The following is a 16,423-nucleotide window of genomic DNA, read 5'->3' as shown; positions in this document are numbered from 1 at the left end:
ACTCTTACGGTCTTATTTTATTTTTTAAATTGACAGGACACATACAACTCAGAGAATACTAAAACATGCCCTGGCCAATTGGCATGTGCGGGAGGCAACCAATAGATGTGTCTCTCTCACATCAATGTTTCTCTCTGTCTCTCCTCCCTTCCATTCTCTCTAAAAATCAATGGACAAATATCCTCAGGTGAGGATTAACAACAACACAAAAAGAGTTAAAAAAAGAATACAAAACACAATGCCATGTAATCTATTGTTGTACAGAGATACCAGAACATTTATATAAAAATCTACTAAGTCATTTTGTTTTATTTATGAATCTTAAATTCATAAACAAGATTAACTGAGGCATTAGGCTATACTGTTTTAATTATATTTTTCACATAACAAAAGTGACCACTAAGTAGTGAAACTAATTTTATAATTCACAGATAAAAAAGTAGACATTTTAACTTTGGCCTTTTTTTTTTTCTATCAATAATAAAAACAAAGTTATCAGAATTTATAGCCAAGCATCAGTATTTCACAAACTGTTACATAAGGCCACAAATGATATTGCCTAGAAAGAATACAATTTTTAATTTCAACTAGAGATGCCCTTATATTCAGAAAGTAACCATTGCTTTGTAATACTATTATTTGCATTGCAAGCTTTCTCGACATAGAAAAACATGCTAAAATCTATGTAAGATTCTAAAATTTCACTTTAAATAATAAAATGTCATCAGAACTTCATCAGAGCTGACAAAACACTATAAGAATGACATTTAAGAACTAAAACAGCCAGAACAGACTAAAATCATTACATTTTATCCAATTCATTCAAATAAGTAATAAGCCCAGCCGGAGTGGCTCAGTGGTTGTCAGCCTCTGAACCAGGAGGTCACAGGTCAATTCCCAGTCAGGGCACATGCCCAGGATGCAAGCTCCATCCTTGGTGTGGGGTGTGCAGGAGGCAGCCGGTCAATGATTCTCTCTAATCACTGATGTTTCTCTCTCTCTCTCCCTCTCCCTTCCTCTCTGAAATCAATAAAAATATATATATTTTTAAAAAGAGTAATAAGCCCCAATTTACTGTGGATTTTTGGGGGGAGGTTGGTTTTTGTTTGTTTGTTTTGTGTTTTTAGAGAGAGAGGAAGGGAGAGGGAGAAAGAGATAGGAACATCAAAGTGAGAGAAACATCAATTGGCTGCCTCCTGCATGCCTCCCACTGGGAACTGAACCAGCAACCTGGGCATGTGCCCAACCGGGGATTGAACCAGCAACCTTGTGATACATAGGGCAACGCTCAACCAACTGAGTCACATAAACCAAGGCAAGCCCCAATTTAAAAGCACCCAAGTCATACACTATTTTTTTATTCTATAAAAAATAGAATTTCAGCCGAAACCGGTTTGGCTCGGTGGATAGAGCGTCGGCCTGCGGACTCAAGGGTCCCAGGTTCGATTCCGGTCAAGGACGTGTACCTTGGTTGCGGGCACATCCCCAGTGGGGGGTGTGCAAGAGGGGGTGTGCAGGAGGCAGCTGATCGATGTTTCTCTCTCATCAATGTTTCTAGCTCTCTGTCCCTCTCTCTTCCTCTCTGTAAAGAATCAATAAAATATATTTTAAAAAAAATAGAATTTCAAGTTCTATTTCCCATCAATCAAATAAAAGGTAAGACGCATCTCTGTCAATTAAAATAATCCAGTTCAAAGGCTTGAATATATATACATATACTAGGTCACCCCCCAAAAAAACAGAGAATAAGCACAAGCAGACATTTTTAGTCATTCTTTGAATTACAAGATGCAAAGGGGCCAAAACTCAATGCCGGGAATGAGCTCCCGTAGGGACAGGGGACTACTATTCTCTTTTACCTTGTCTGAAGAGCACAGGAGGATACTGGGTGATAGAGACCTCTAGACTTCCTACCTTGAGGACTTAAAAGAAAATAGTTAGTAGCTTTTGAATCTCAGGAACATTGACTAGACTGTATAATACTAGCTTACAAATTCTTCATAGACAAAGAGAGACCAGTACCTTTAAAATATAAGAACACAAAATTCAGGTGCCACGTTCCAGTGTGCCTGACTTCACTAAAAATTAAAGCAAATCTAAGGCACAGCCTATTTTTACATTCAGGAGGTATATAGCAAAGTTGTAAACTACTATTCATTTTTAGCATAAATAAGTATGAGTTTGATAAACAATTGCCTAGCTGCAAAGTGAAATAAGCCAAGTATTCTCTGATTTTCAAACTCCTAGAAAAAAAGGACCTGGCTTCACTACTACTTTTAATAACCTTGCATGTAAGATACTATAAAGGATCTGGAAATATCTTCTCCCTAAAGGTTTATTTACGTATTTTCCTCCCAGTGAATTTAACTGTCTTGCATGATTTCTAGAAATTAGTCAAAATATAAGGTAGGAACACTAATAGAAAGCAGACATATACATTTGAAATACTATATGAGAGGATAAATATAGTCTTTACAAGCCACCAATAGTCTTCTTTTTTTTTTTTTCAATAGTCTTCTTGATGTATCATGGTTTACATGTTATAAAATTCCTAGCTAAATCTCAAAGGAAAGCCACATTAATTAAAGACAGAAAGAATCTGGTACCTAACTATTCTAACCTAAGAGCCTACAGAAAAAAAGATAAAAGCAAATGTGTTCACAAAAGCATGAATGACTCAATACAGGTATACTTAAATATATGTCATTTGATAATCAAAGACAGCATTCAAGAACTGCTTTTCTTTACTGCCAGGAAAAAATGGGCAGCAATCCAGATAATTAGACTAAAGAACACACTCAAAAGTCTACTTCCTCTCCTCCTTCCACCCATAAAACAAATCTGACTTAAAAAAAAAAAAAAGTTTTGTTTTTAATCCCTCAGGATACAAATGAATTGAAAGACAAAATACAGGGGTTTTTTTTTTTTTTCCCTCTATATCAAGAAGGTAGCTATGGCGAATTGAATGAATTACTTGGTAAAACTAACAGTTGCTAATAATGTCAAATTGTGTTGCCAAGATCAATGATTCTGTTATCAAACATGTACTATGTTCTACATTTTAATATACTTACTTAAATATATTCTAAAGCTATATTGAGATCAGCCACCAAGTTAATATAGAGAGCTAAAACTCCTTTAGTCAGAAAAAGCCTCAAGCATTTAAAATGCATTTCCCTCCTATGCTCATCCATTTGAATGTAAACATAATTTGTAATAAAAACCTAAAATATCTAAGACCAAAAAGAATATCTAAGACCTACATCATGGTATGCTTTCATTGTAGGAGCCTTAGTTTGGATTAGTGATCTAACCAAGTATAGTAGTTACGCCCCCGCCCCCCCACCTCCTTATGCAGTTTCCCTTTCTGTAGTTTCAGTTATTCATGGTCAAAATAATAAACAGAAAATTCTAGAAATAAACAATTCATAAATTTTAAATAGCATGCCTTTCTGAGTAGCATGACAAAATCTCACGAAGTCACACTCCATCCCACCCCAGGTGTGAACCATCCCTTTGTCCAGCATATCCCCGCTGTCCACACTACCTACCCATTAGTCATTTAGTGGCCATCTTGGTTATTAGATCTACTGTTAAGGTACTGCAGTGCTTGGGTTCAAGTAACCCTTATTTTACTAATAATGAATGGCCCCTAAGCACAAGAGTAGTGATGCTGGCAATTCAGATAAGCCAAAGAGAAGCTGGTAAGGGTATGTATGCATAGGCAAAAACATAGTATATGTAGGGCTCAGAACTATCTGCAGTTTTAGGCATCCAGTGGGAGTCTTAGAACATATACCCTGCTGATAAGGGGGGGACGACTGTACCAGCTGACAGTTGTGGGACCCAAAAGCTATACATAAGTTACCATTTGTTAATAATAATAATTTTTTTAAATCCAGTTTCTTTTCCTATGGAGTGAAATAAAAAAGGTTATGTAGTTTCAAAGCTTTGTTGCTAAATTAGGAGATTTACTAATTTATTCACAGATTTAGATAAATAACTAGCAAAAGAGCAAAGATGCAGTACTCTCTAAGACAGTGATGGCGAACCTATGACACGCGTGTCAGCACTGACACGTGTAGCCATTTTTGATGACACGCGGCCGCTGAGGCGGCTGCACGCCGAGGATGAAACATTTGCGAAATAATGTTTTTTCCTCAACGTGACACACTACCCGAGTTATGCTCAGTTTTTTGGCGAAGTTTGACACACCAAGCTCAAAAGGTTGCCCATCACTGCTCTAAGACCATAAAACAAATATAACACCTGGTGGTCTCTTATAAACATGATTCCTACCAAATCAACCTTCTACAGACACTACAATGGAAATGTTAACCTGCATTCTTTAACTTTTAAAATTAATCTTTCAGAAATTGTCTATGTAATATAAAGTCAACTGATTGAAAGCACTATCCAGATAACTAAAGTTATACTGGCACCATTTAAACGAAACAACTACATTTATTTTCACTAATATAAGTAGTAATCCAATTGCTTCTAAGGTAACATGAACCAGTCACATGCTGTATCTAATTTTCTATTTATATTACCTCAACTAAGATTTTATAATCCAAGAAACCTTGAACCCCAGCCGGGTATCTCAGATGGTTAGAGCATCATCCTGATATACAAGGTTACAGATTTGAACCCCAATCAGGGCACATACAAGAATCAACTAATGAATATATCATTATCAATAAGTGGAACAACAAATCAATGTTTCTCTCTCTCTAAAAATCAATAAAATAAAAACTAAAAAGAAAGAAGTACAACAGTATCCCTAATTTGAAGATCACCATTATCACAAAAAACATGAAAGTTTCAACAAAGAGATCAGAACTCATCTTTCATCACTATATCAGGCTGACTGCTTCAGTGCTGAAATGACACCAACAAAAACACAACAGAACAAAATGAAAGCCCATTGAATGTGGGCCCCAAGATTTTTAATTAAATATTTGAATTCAAATATTTACCTTCTTTGATATAGAATGCCATTTCTGGAAAATAGAAATAATCCAAAAATACAGGAAAAGACTTATGCACAAAAGGTTAATTTCAATCTTATTTATCACAGAAAAATGACAAAGTACACCAATGAATGTCATATCAGTTATTCATTATGTCTGATATTTTTAACTGTGAAAAATAATTGCAGAAATATTAAGCAAAAAATGGCACACACAGTATAAGCAACAGTTTGAAAAATATATCCTGGTGGGGTTGTGTGTGTGTGTGTGTGTGTGTGTATAAAGGTTGATGAAAAAAACATCATAATGGTCAATGGGAGAAAAAGGAGACTTATTTAACACTTTAAACAACATTTAAATTAAAAAAACAAAAAAAACATCATAATGTTAACATTTAAGGACAACAGTTATTACATTGTGGTCTCTAGACCAGCAGCAACAGCAGCAAGGAACTTGTTAGAAATGCAAGTTGCCCTCGCCGGTTTTGCTCAGTGGATAGAGCGTGGCCTGCAAACTGAAAGGTCCCGCGTTCGATTCCAGTCAAGGGCACATGTCCAGGTTGTGGGCTCGATCCCCAGTGGGGGGCATGCAGGAGGCAGCCAATCAATGATTCTCTCTCATCATTGATGTTTCTATCTCTCTCTCCCTCTCCCTTCCTCTCTAAAATCAATAAAAAATATATTTAAAAAAAAAAAAAAAGATGCCGAAACCGGTTTGGCTCAGTGGATAGAGCGTCGGCCTTCGGACTGAAAGGTCCCAGGTTCGATTCCGGTCAAGGGCATGTACCTTGGTTGCGGGCACATCCCCAGTGGGGGTTGTGCAGGAGGCAGCTGATCGATGTTTCTCTCTCATCGATGTTTCTAACTCTCTATCCCTCTCTCTTCCTCTCTGTGAAAAATCAATAAAATATATTTTAAAATAAATAAATAAAATTCTGCGGCCCACCAAAAAAATGTTCTATTTTAAAAAAAAAAAAAATGCAAGTTATCAGGCCACACTCTAGACCAGTGAATAGGACAACTCCAGGGGCGGGATCCAGCAACCTATTTTAACAAACCTCCAGATAATTGAAAACCACTAACTAAAGGGTAGAATTATGGGTAACTATTTTCTTTCCCTTTTTGTAACCTACATTTTCCTCAATTATTTTAGTACTTGTATAACCCAACTAAGTTTTTTTCATTAAAGTATTTTATTAAAATGTACATTGTGGGTCTACAGTTGGAAACCTATTGTGCCCTGGCCAGGTTTCTCAGTGGTTAGAGCGTCGGCTGGTAGACCAAAGGGTCGAGGGTTCAATTCCCAGTCAAGGGCACGTACCTCAGTTGCAGGCTGGATCCCCCACCCTGTGGCCCCAGTCAGGGCGAGTAAGGGAGGCAACCAATCCATGTGTCTCACATAAATGTTTCTCTCTTTTCTTCCCCTTCTCCTTCCTCCCCTCCACTCTCTCTAAAAAAAAAGAAAAGTTATTTTGCAGGTCTGAATTATACACCTAAAAATCAAATGATTCTTGGAACCATTAAATCTGTTAAGACTGAAGAAGATACTAAATTATAAACACTATATATAAATGCAGGTCAAGGTGCTGGGGAAATTACACACGAGGAAACCAACAAATCCATGGTTTTTTAACACATGCACACAAACAGAGTAAGGGACTTTTACAGGTCACATGTGCAAAAGATTTCCCCAAAAAAAGCTGAATTTTTAGGCTTGCATGTAATTTACTAGAACTTCACTGCAGGAATCAGATGTCGTGAAGCTGTAAATGCTTACTCATGTAGGTACCTGATTAACCCAAATAAGTACTAGTATGTTACATCTGTCACCAAAATCTAGGCAGAGAAGACAAATTCAGAACACTGGGAGTTGCCAAAGCCTTAACTTTGAGCTTAAAGACCATTAAACTGTTCTACCTTCCACCTCATCATCTCACTAAAATAGAGGCCAAAGGAAATAAAAGGCAAAACACAAGTTCCCAACTGACACTGGAGCTAGTTAAAATATTACATAATTGTCTAAACTTTGAGCACAAATCAAAGAGTAACAAAGATTACTAACTTAGGAATAGAATAACTACTGATTAACAGCAAAATACTAACGTTGATGTCCAAGACATATGACTACACATTTTAATGTTTCTTATTTCCATTTTTTAACATCTATCTTTTAAATAACAGTAACACAGATTCCCATACATCCCATCACATAAAATTCACATTTTAACCTTCCTATTCCTTGAAAAGTAAATTCTGAAATTAAATACAATTATTCAGAAGGGTGATATATACAGTGCTAACCTTAAAAAAAAAAAGTTTGACTAGTTACAGAAGCATCATGACTACCCACACTGAATTTTTCCTTACTAAACCCCCAGCAACCTTACATCAAACCTGGCATCAAGGGGGTAACTCAAACATTTGAGGGGATGAACTGTTATTAAAAGTTTTTGAATCCTAAAGCAGATAGCCAGGATTCTGTAGGATTCACTAACATTGTTAATGAATTTAGTGTAAGTCACTGCCCCTTTCTAGAACTCTTAACACTTTTGCAGGGGAAGTTTACATTTCTACCATACTTTTAAATCTCTGCATGAGTCAGTTAAGTATACTTAAAGTAGCAACATATCCTATTTTAAATTTCTGCACTCCCTCTGAAAATTCTTGGTACCGGTATTATAAAGTTCCAAAATCTCACAATAACAAGTACAGTGTATGCCAAATTCCCATTATTATCACATTTACTTTTCTGATTTAACCTTGAACATTTCTTTCCCTCTATGAGGTCAGATTTTTCTCTATTCCTTTTAAACCTTGAAAATGCACTTGATCCTCTAACACCACACACAAGAACTCCCCAGCCCCAACTTCTTTTGCATGTAAACACTCTTCTGGCCACACACTCCATCAGCTGTTTGGTGGTAGCTCCACCCCTCCTCCTTTTCCGGGTAGTAACAGAGCAGCCAATGAGCTGTGAGGAGCTGTGCCTGCGGCCTTTTGCCTGCATACGCTTTTCCAAAACAAGCAGCTCCAGCCTTCAGCAGGGGCCACTGGTTCACAGATAAAAGGATCACCAGGCTGTGCAACAGGGTGAGCCGTCTAACCCCACCAAGAAGGAAACCCGTGTAATCTGAGCTGTTTGTTCCTCCACCAGGGAGAATTTAAACTGATATTCCTTTAGGGCAAATCACGATTTAAGGTCACCAGAGTCCCAGTTCTCAGACAATCTAAATAACCAGCAGGGTTTGAGATGGAAACCTCAAAGGTTGCCAAACTGGAAACGGCATAGTATTACTAATCTACCTGACTTTGCAGACAAATGGCCACACTATTCACAACCATTCCACAGGATTTGGGCTAACTGCAAGTTTCTTGATTGGGACACATTCTTAACAAGGCCCAAAAGTCATGTGTGTACATCAGTTTCTAGGCTCCTGGAGAGGTTTGCACAACACTCAGCAAAGGATCAGAAGAGAAACAATGAATGAGTCAGAGTTTCAGAACATAATCGCCCAGAATCGGTGCAAAACACTCACTCCCTGCATAACTTGGGAGTCAGTTCTCCTACCAACCCCCGATTCTATAAACAACCAGAATCTGTGTCTCCTAGCGGGGTGGTGGAAGGCAGTGGCCAATTTGTTACACATCCTCTTCCCTCCCTACCCCCACACCACTACTTTCCTATTATACAGGTTCCCTACGAGGCTGTAAATCGTGGTGGCATAATTACACTCAGGAGACATCCAAAAATGGGCTGAAACAGGAGATTGCAATGAAACCAGTTATCAGCCTCCACACCAAAGAAATCATCAAGGGACACTGAGGGGCAAAAAGCAAGTACATTCCTTCAGACCTTTTCTACTTCCTCTCCTCTTTCATTTTCAACCCCCAGCCCTTTTACACAATTATACTCATTTTCATAGTGGGTTGGGCAATTTTTTTCCTTAAATTTTTTGCTAAATATACCATGCTCAAAAACTGTTGGCTCCATTTGGGCCTACTAATGTGAATTCAACAGAGAAAGGAGGCCACAAAATCATTCAACCCCACAAGACACATACACACACAAAAGGAAATAACGAAAAATTTAACTTCCAAACTATGTTAGCCCAGAAAATAATAAACACAAAACAAAGATAACCTCTGCCTTTTAAATCCCAGATGGTTCTCCTATCTCAGAGATCTATGATTTTAAAGCGCCTCAGCTTTCTTTTGTCAGAAAGGAGGAAGGTGGGGAAAGAACAGAAGGCCAATGCATCTTAGCCTTTCTTCATCTTCTACTAAAAATAAGCTATGAAACAAGCCACTTATGGGGAAGAAAAAAAGAAAGACACCCTGCTGTTCTTTGTCTGTTTTCCTCTCCTTCTCCGCCCCCCACACCCCGACTCCTAAATGCGGTAATCATTCTAGATGCCACAACTACTAAATGAACAAAAGGCACTGTATGGAAAAGGCATCAGGTCAAGTTAGGCCTCACCCTTTATCCTCAATCTTCTAAAAATATGTATGTATATAATTTGAGAATCTGACATTGATCAAAACCAGCTGGCATTCTCTCACCCACCCCCATCCCAATTAAACATTAGGTAGAAATTTACATTAGGTGTGACAGTAACTCTCAAGTCAAGATAAAAATAACTCAGAATCTGCCACCATGTCATTTCCTAGTTTCTAAACAAAAAAAAAAAACAAACCCGAAACTGCTTTGTGTAAAATGTACACACTGCCATAGTTACAAGTTTTCCTGAAACCTTATGAAAAGCCAACATTACTGGTATCATTCACACATTTACAAAACTCAATCAGAGCCACAAACAGCTCATAGAGTCTCACTTATGCCTGGAAATATGTTTGGTACATAATATGTACTTTATTACTTGCTCCTCTCTCTAATCTCCACTCCCACCTCCCCCAAATTCCAAACTTGAAACCCTAAAACTTAGAAGTCTATCTGTTCCTAATTTCTAGCCACGTTTTCCTAAGTGAGGAGATAAACACCTTCTTATTCCTGAAAAAGATTATGAAAAGAAAATCTCTTCCCCAGGCAACTTCCCTCCCATCCCCCGCTTCCAAAACTAAATGCAAAAACTACTTGTTTAAAACTTTAGCGAATTCCAAAACTTAGTATTTGACAACAATCATCGATTGCTACACCGAGGTAAAATGTCCAATCAAAAACAGTAACAAAGAAAAGAAGGAATTCACCTGAACAATCTAGCCAAACTTGAGTTATATAAACAAAACCCTGCAACAGGGGGAAATGGTGGGGGGATGGGGGTGAGAGAGAATAAGCAGCAGGAGACAGGACTTTTTAACTGTTTCACACACTAACACTTCCCACCCCTGTTTCCCCCCCCTCTCCTCGGTGATTTGTTCAGAAAACTGGGCTCATTTCCTCTCCCCCCAACCTCTAAATTACCCCTCAAAAATTTTCTCGATTTGTCACAGGAACCTTCGCGACTTTCTCTAGTTGTCATGAAATAATCAGTCTGGACTCCAACCAAAACCACTGCCTGAAGGACTCTTATCAGCTACAGCTTTCCCACTGCTACCTCCAGAGTAGATGAAGTTGGAGGGAGGGGGAACAGGAAAATAAAAGGTGTCACTTGGCAATTATTCCCCAAGAACCTTATCTTCATAGAGGGAGGTGGCTTAAGTGGCTAGTACTGGGGCTATTTGGTCAAGGAGATCCTCTTTCTCTCCCTCCCCCCCAGCTGTCATAGCCACAATATGGAGGGTGACTTGCTGGAGGCCCTGGGGGCCCTCACCACATCCAACCATGGGTGGGATAGGCTTTGTCACTGTGAAGAAAAACAGTGGGGTTCTACTAGGGACCAGAGAAATTAACAGGGGTCTCTAATTTAAAACACCCAGAGCTCTTTACCACTTACAAGAAGGGGCAATGAGCAGACTACTCTCTTCCTAATATAGAAAGGAATTAGGGATAAAGGAGGTCACTTGAGTTACCCCAGTTCAAGAAGCACTGTGAGTGGAGAGAATGGAGGCATCTCAAGAAAGGGAGAAAGGCTGCACTCTCGGGAATTTCTACCTCGAGTTCCTAAATCAAGGGCAAGCAAAAGGAAAGACCCTGAAGGTGGGCTTGGTGGTGAAGAGAGAGAGCCGAGCTTGCAAAAAAAAAAAAAAAAAGCCGTCTTGGGAGTCCAAACGTCGTGGAGCAAAGTCACGGGCACTGGGGGTTGCAGGAAGAGCGAGGAAAAACGCACATTTCGGGGTTCTGCAGATAAAGGGGGAGCTGAAAAGGCTCTCGGTTCCTGGGAGGTGCCAAGGAGCCGCCGTAGGCACTGGGGGCAGGGAAGGGAGGGAGCGAGCCCGGACAGTGGCCCGGAGTGCCCCAGGGCCCTTGTTGGGTTTCGGGGGTGCCCTAGGCATCGCCACACCGCCCGCTGCCTACAGCCCGAATCCCCCCCTCCACGAAGGATACAGCTTGACTACATCCGTGTCCATCCGCCTCTTGCCCGGACTGGGGGATGACATGGTGTCGCCGCTGCCTCCCCGTCGCCTGCGCCGCCGCCGCCGCCTCTCTTCCTTCCCCCGCCGTCTGTCACGGGCCCCGGGCCCCGGCTCTGAGGAGCCCGCGGCCGCGCCGGCTCCTCGGTGGAGGTGGCAACACCCCCGCGGTCCTGTCGGGTCCAGTCAGCCGCCGCCGCGCCCCCCGCACGGGGGAACACCGGGCACTGTCCGGCCGAGTGGGGGTGGGGACCCCGCGGCGCCCGGCTCGGGCTGCTCCTCTCCGGCTGTGGTTCCGCCGCGGCCCGGCCCGGCCCGGCCCCGGCGCGACGCTTCGCCGCGCGACGCTCCCTCCTGCCTGCTCTAGCTCTCTCGCCTGCTCGCCGCTCGCCCTCTCGCTGGCTCCCTAGCAGCCTCCAAGACCAGCAGACGACTCCAGCTCTGTCGGCCTCTCTACCCCAGCCTCGCTCTGGGCGCCGTGACGTCACCTCTGTGACGTCATCGGTGGGGGCGGTCCCGCGGGCGAAAGGGGTGGGCCGCCGCCGCAACGTGGACTTCCTTGGGGGATTCTGGGAGATGTAGTTTCTCTTTCTCCTGCCTTCACAGCCCTCTGCCCCCTCCCCCTACTTCCTCACACACTTAATCGCTCAACTGCCAGTGTCGTTACCGTCATCGTAAACGATAAGAGTAAATGATAGCAATAATACCATATTCATGCGTTTTAGGGTAATGAACCCCTTTCTCACATACACTATTAAAAAGTCTGTTTATTTGATTTAAGGAGGCCAAGATGGCAATTACTCAGGCACCAAAATCTGGAAAATTACCACACCAGCAGGTTCCCTGCACTCTGCTCCCTCCTTGGATGGAGAGAATTTGTTTGCTGAGATTGTGGACTATAGCAAGGATTCCTGAGAGCTTGCAGGCCAGGGTTCATTACCCTCCATGTGTATAGAATCACTATTTTAAGGATTAGATTTGAGGCACCAAGGTGACAAAGCCAAAAATAGTTCAGTACTCACATCCTTACTCCACAGAGTATGAGGTAATAACTGATAGAAACAGGAATACCTTAAATATGCTGTAGTTCAGGACAAAGATAGTCTGCTCTCCAAACTCCTCCACCAACACTAGTACTCTGTCATTCATTCAATATTTATTGAGCACCTACTGTGTACTAATTACTCTGCTGGACATAAGGATATCATGGCAAACTAAGAATGACTAAGTTTACACAACCCTCCCAATATGGTCTGTGGATCTAGTGTCAGCATCACCTGGAACTTGTTAGAAATGCAAGCTGGCGGCCCAGGCCCTGGAGCTCAGCTGGTTAGACTCTAACCGTTAGAGCATCATCCTCATATGCTAAGGTTGTGGTTTCAATTCCCAGCTGGCCAGGTACATACCTGGACTGTGTGTGTGTTCAATCCCCAGTTGGGGTATGCTTAGAAAGCAACCGATCGATGTTTCCCTCTCACATTGAATGGTTATTTCCTCTCTCAAATCAATAAATGAAAAGAAATGCAGACTAGAACTTTACCTCAGACCTACTGAATTAAAATATGCAGCTTAACAAGATCTACAGGTGATTTTTATACTCAATGAAGTGTGAGAGACACTTCAAGGCACTCCAAAAAAGTGATTAAGTGATATGGAATCCAGGCGTGAACCAAGCAAAGGGGGCAGGAAAGAGTGCTCTAGGCATCTCTCTCCCTCTCTCTCTTTCTTTCCACCACTGCCAGCAATTTTCAAAATTTTTTTATCTATGAATCCATTTTTTTAAATCCTCACCCGAGGATATTTTTCCATATATATATATATATATATATATATATATATATATATATATATATATATATTTTAGAGAGAGTGGAAGAGAGAGGAAAAGACAGAGAGAAATATCGATGTGAGAGAAACATATTGATTGGTTGCCTCCTGTAAGAGCCCTGACCAGGGCCCGGGGCCAGGGAGGAGCCTGCAACCGAGGAGCTGTCCCCTTGACCGAAAACGAACCCTGGACCCTTCAGTCGGCAGGCCAACACTCTATCCACTAAGCCAAACCAGCTAGGGCTCTATGAACCATTTTTATTTTATCAGTCCCCTTACTAACCTCACACACATGCACACACACACACATACACGCATCTGATGCAGCAGCAATCAGCTAAAATTGAATGTTGTTTGCTCTTGTCATTACATCCCTCAAAAAGACTGGCTAATTTGTGTGTGTGTGTGTGTGCGCGCGCGCGCGCGCTAACTATATATAATATAAAATTTGCCATCCTAACAATTTTTTAAACAATCTGTATTTTTGTATTTTTGTAGTTTTTTAATATATCTTTATTGATTTTAGAGAGGAAGGGAGAGGGAGAGAGAGAGAGAGATAGAAACATCAATGATGAGAGAGAATACTTGATTGGCTGCCTCCTTCACGTCCCCCACTGGAGATCAAGCCTGCAACCCGGGCATGTGCCCTTCCTTGACCTGAATCGAACCTGGGACCCTTCAGTCCACAGGCTGATGCTCTATTCACTGAGCCAAACCAGCTAGGGCCATTCTAACAATTTTGAAGTGTACAGTTCAGTAGTATTAAACACATACACTATGATGTGCAACCATCACTACCACTCATTTCCAGAACTCCTTTTATCATCCCCAAACAGAAACTCTGTACCGATTAAGCAGTAACTCCTCATTCATTCCTCACTCCCCCCAGCCCCTAGTACTTTCTATTCTACTTTCTGAAAAATATGGGCTATTTTAACTGCTTCTAAAAGTGGTGCATTCATCACCCGTACTGCACACGGTAATTCTGTCAGAAGAAGGACATGCCTGAATGAAGGGATTTCTAAGCCTTTATATGACCTCTTTGTTAAAGGAAGATAAGGATGGAGCAGAAAATTGTTCCTGACTGTCCTCTAGGTTCTTCAGGCTCCTGTTGCTGCTGCCTCCTCTCCCAGCATGGCTCCCCACTCTCCTTCACCTATAACTCCCACTCCCGTGCTGAGACCAGGCTTCTCCAGCTTTGGTGTACTTCAGAATCGCCTGGGGAGCTTGCGAAGTTCACAAGTGACCAGGCGCCACCCCTGGGATTCTGATTCAGAAGGTCTAGGTGGGGCTTGGACATCCATGTCTTTAACAAGCTCTACAGATGATTCTGATGCAGGCCAAAGTTTGAGAACCACTGCTTTAGGCACTAGCATTTTCAAAACACCTGTCTGACTCGTCAAGGTGGGGCCTGTGCTTCCATAATGTCCTATGCAAATAAGGATGTTTCTTCTCCACCGGAGAGCAAGATGGCAAGCTTAGGGGCCCACAGGTGTTGTTTCCAGAACAGAAAGAATTGGTCAAGGATGGGACACTGAGAAAGAAGGGCATGGGGTGGATCTAGAAATTTCCCCTGCTGCTTTACTCTTCACAGATGCTATGCTGCTGTGATCCAAGCATCAAGCAAAACCAATCAAAGGACTGTTAGTTGGGGGAACTTGTTTTGGACAACACTGGAGAAGTTAGGGTCACTCTGCCTAGAAATGCAATGGAGATTTAGCGCTCTGAGCAGTCACTGAAAAATGAATCACCCTTCCTAGTGTGTTAATAAGCATTGTAGCTCTGGGTTACTTAGGACAAACCTGTCCCTCCCCGGCTCTTAATTATGCCTCAGTTAATTGCATATATCCTCCTGGAGCCTCAATTTTCTCATCTGTAAAATGTGGTTCATAACTTGAGTGGGCTGATGGAGGAAATCAAAAAGCCCCTTGTAAACTATAAATTGCTTTTCATAAAGTTAACATGAAGTGTTCATTACAAGGTGTAATATAATATTGGTGGCGGTATTATTGTATTATTAATATCAACCCCCCCTCCCATTTGCCCCATTCCTTATACACTGTATTTTTTTTTTAAGGAAAATGGCATTCACATTTTGGGGGGTATTTTTAAAGGATGTCATAGGGTCAATTTCTCCTCTTTTTGAAGATATGTTCACATTTTTATGATATGCCTTTTTCTCTCTGGGCCTTCTGCCATTTGCTCCTTCATAAATCCATCTTCCCTCTTCTGACTCCCCACCCCGCCTCCGTCCCCTCCTCTTCCCAGAGTGTGAGGACTGCTGAACCCTGCCCTTGACCAGGTAGGTTCAAGAGATGGCTCCAAATGGTGCCAAATGACACCAAATGGTTTTACTTGTTTGGGGCTTATGAAACCTGGAGCTTACCTTGAGCAGAGTAAGTGTGTGCTCACCTTTTTCCCCAGTGTTCATCCATTCAGAATGTCAACAATTTACTCTAAAACAACACTGGGGCCTGGGAGTGTCTGTTTATATGTGTGCGCACACATGGCTGCATGCTGGCATGAGCCATGTTCTTCCTTATCAGGAACAACCAGGGGCACAGTGAGGGAGCAGCTGTCCGGCCCTGCCTGACTCACCAGTGTTGCAATCTGGGAAACATATTCGGGCCTGTTTATCTCTCCCCAGGGCAGGGCCAAGCTTGACCCGCAGAGCCTCCGATCTCAGGAGCAGCTTCTTAAAGGCAAGAAAAGAAGTTTGGAGCAAATGTAACGCTTTGAGCAAGACGCGAAGAGGGAGTAAGATGAAACCAATCATTTGTGGAGTGGAAGAGCCCAGCCCAGAAGCTGCTATCTCTGAGGGGACCTGTTAACCCAATGGCACTGTCCCCACCCCACGTGAAAGTCCCCCAAATGAGGCCTTCTGCTTCCATTTGATCATTTCTAGTGGGAACTAGGTTCATCTGAGCTGGCATTCTTGGCACCTAACATCACGGGTCCAGAACCCTCTATGGGCAATAATATCAGCAGTTTCCTCACTGCTATAGAAATAAAAGCTGAAAACTCATTTCAAGTTGTCTCCATGTAACCCTGCTACAATCTGTTCCTACAGAAGCAGTCCTTGGGAGCCGGAAACATGAAGGCCACACAGCAGCAAGGATGCAAAGATTTCATCTCTAGCTTCGCTGTCATTTCCAC

At 41.8% G+C, this 16,423-nt stretch overlaps 1 protein-coding gene across 2 annotated transcripts in view; it reads right to left on the bottom strand.

Moving 5' to 3' along the window:
• UBE2H (ubiquitin conjugating enzyme E2 H) overlaps positions 1-11,918 on the bottom strand; it is a 111,193-nt gene extending 99,275 nt beyond the window's left edge. For both annotated transcript variants that reach the window (XM_079786436.1, XM_079786435.1), the window contains exon 1: positions 11,415-11,918. In XM_079786436.1, coding sequence (XP_079642562.1) covers positions 11,415-11,467 — 53 coding nt within the window. In that variant the 5' untranslated portion in view covers positions 11,468-11,918. The remainder of the gene's footprint in view (positions 1-11,414) is intronic.
• Between the last annotated feature and the right edge of the window lie 4,505 nt (positions 11,919-16,423).

This window comes from Cnephaeus nilssonii, assembly GCF_951640355.1.
Source record: "Cnephaeus nilssonii genome assembly, chromosome: 12".
In the NCBI taxonomy this organism is placed as follows: Eukaryota; Metazoa; Chordata; class Mammalia; order Chiroptera; family Vespertilionidae; genus Cnephaeus; species Cnephaeus nilssonii.
The sequence above is the reverse complement of the archived record's forward strand: the minus strand, read 5'-3'. Positions and strand labels throughout refer to the sequence as shown.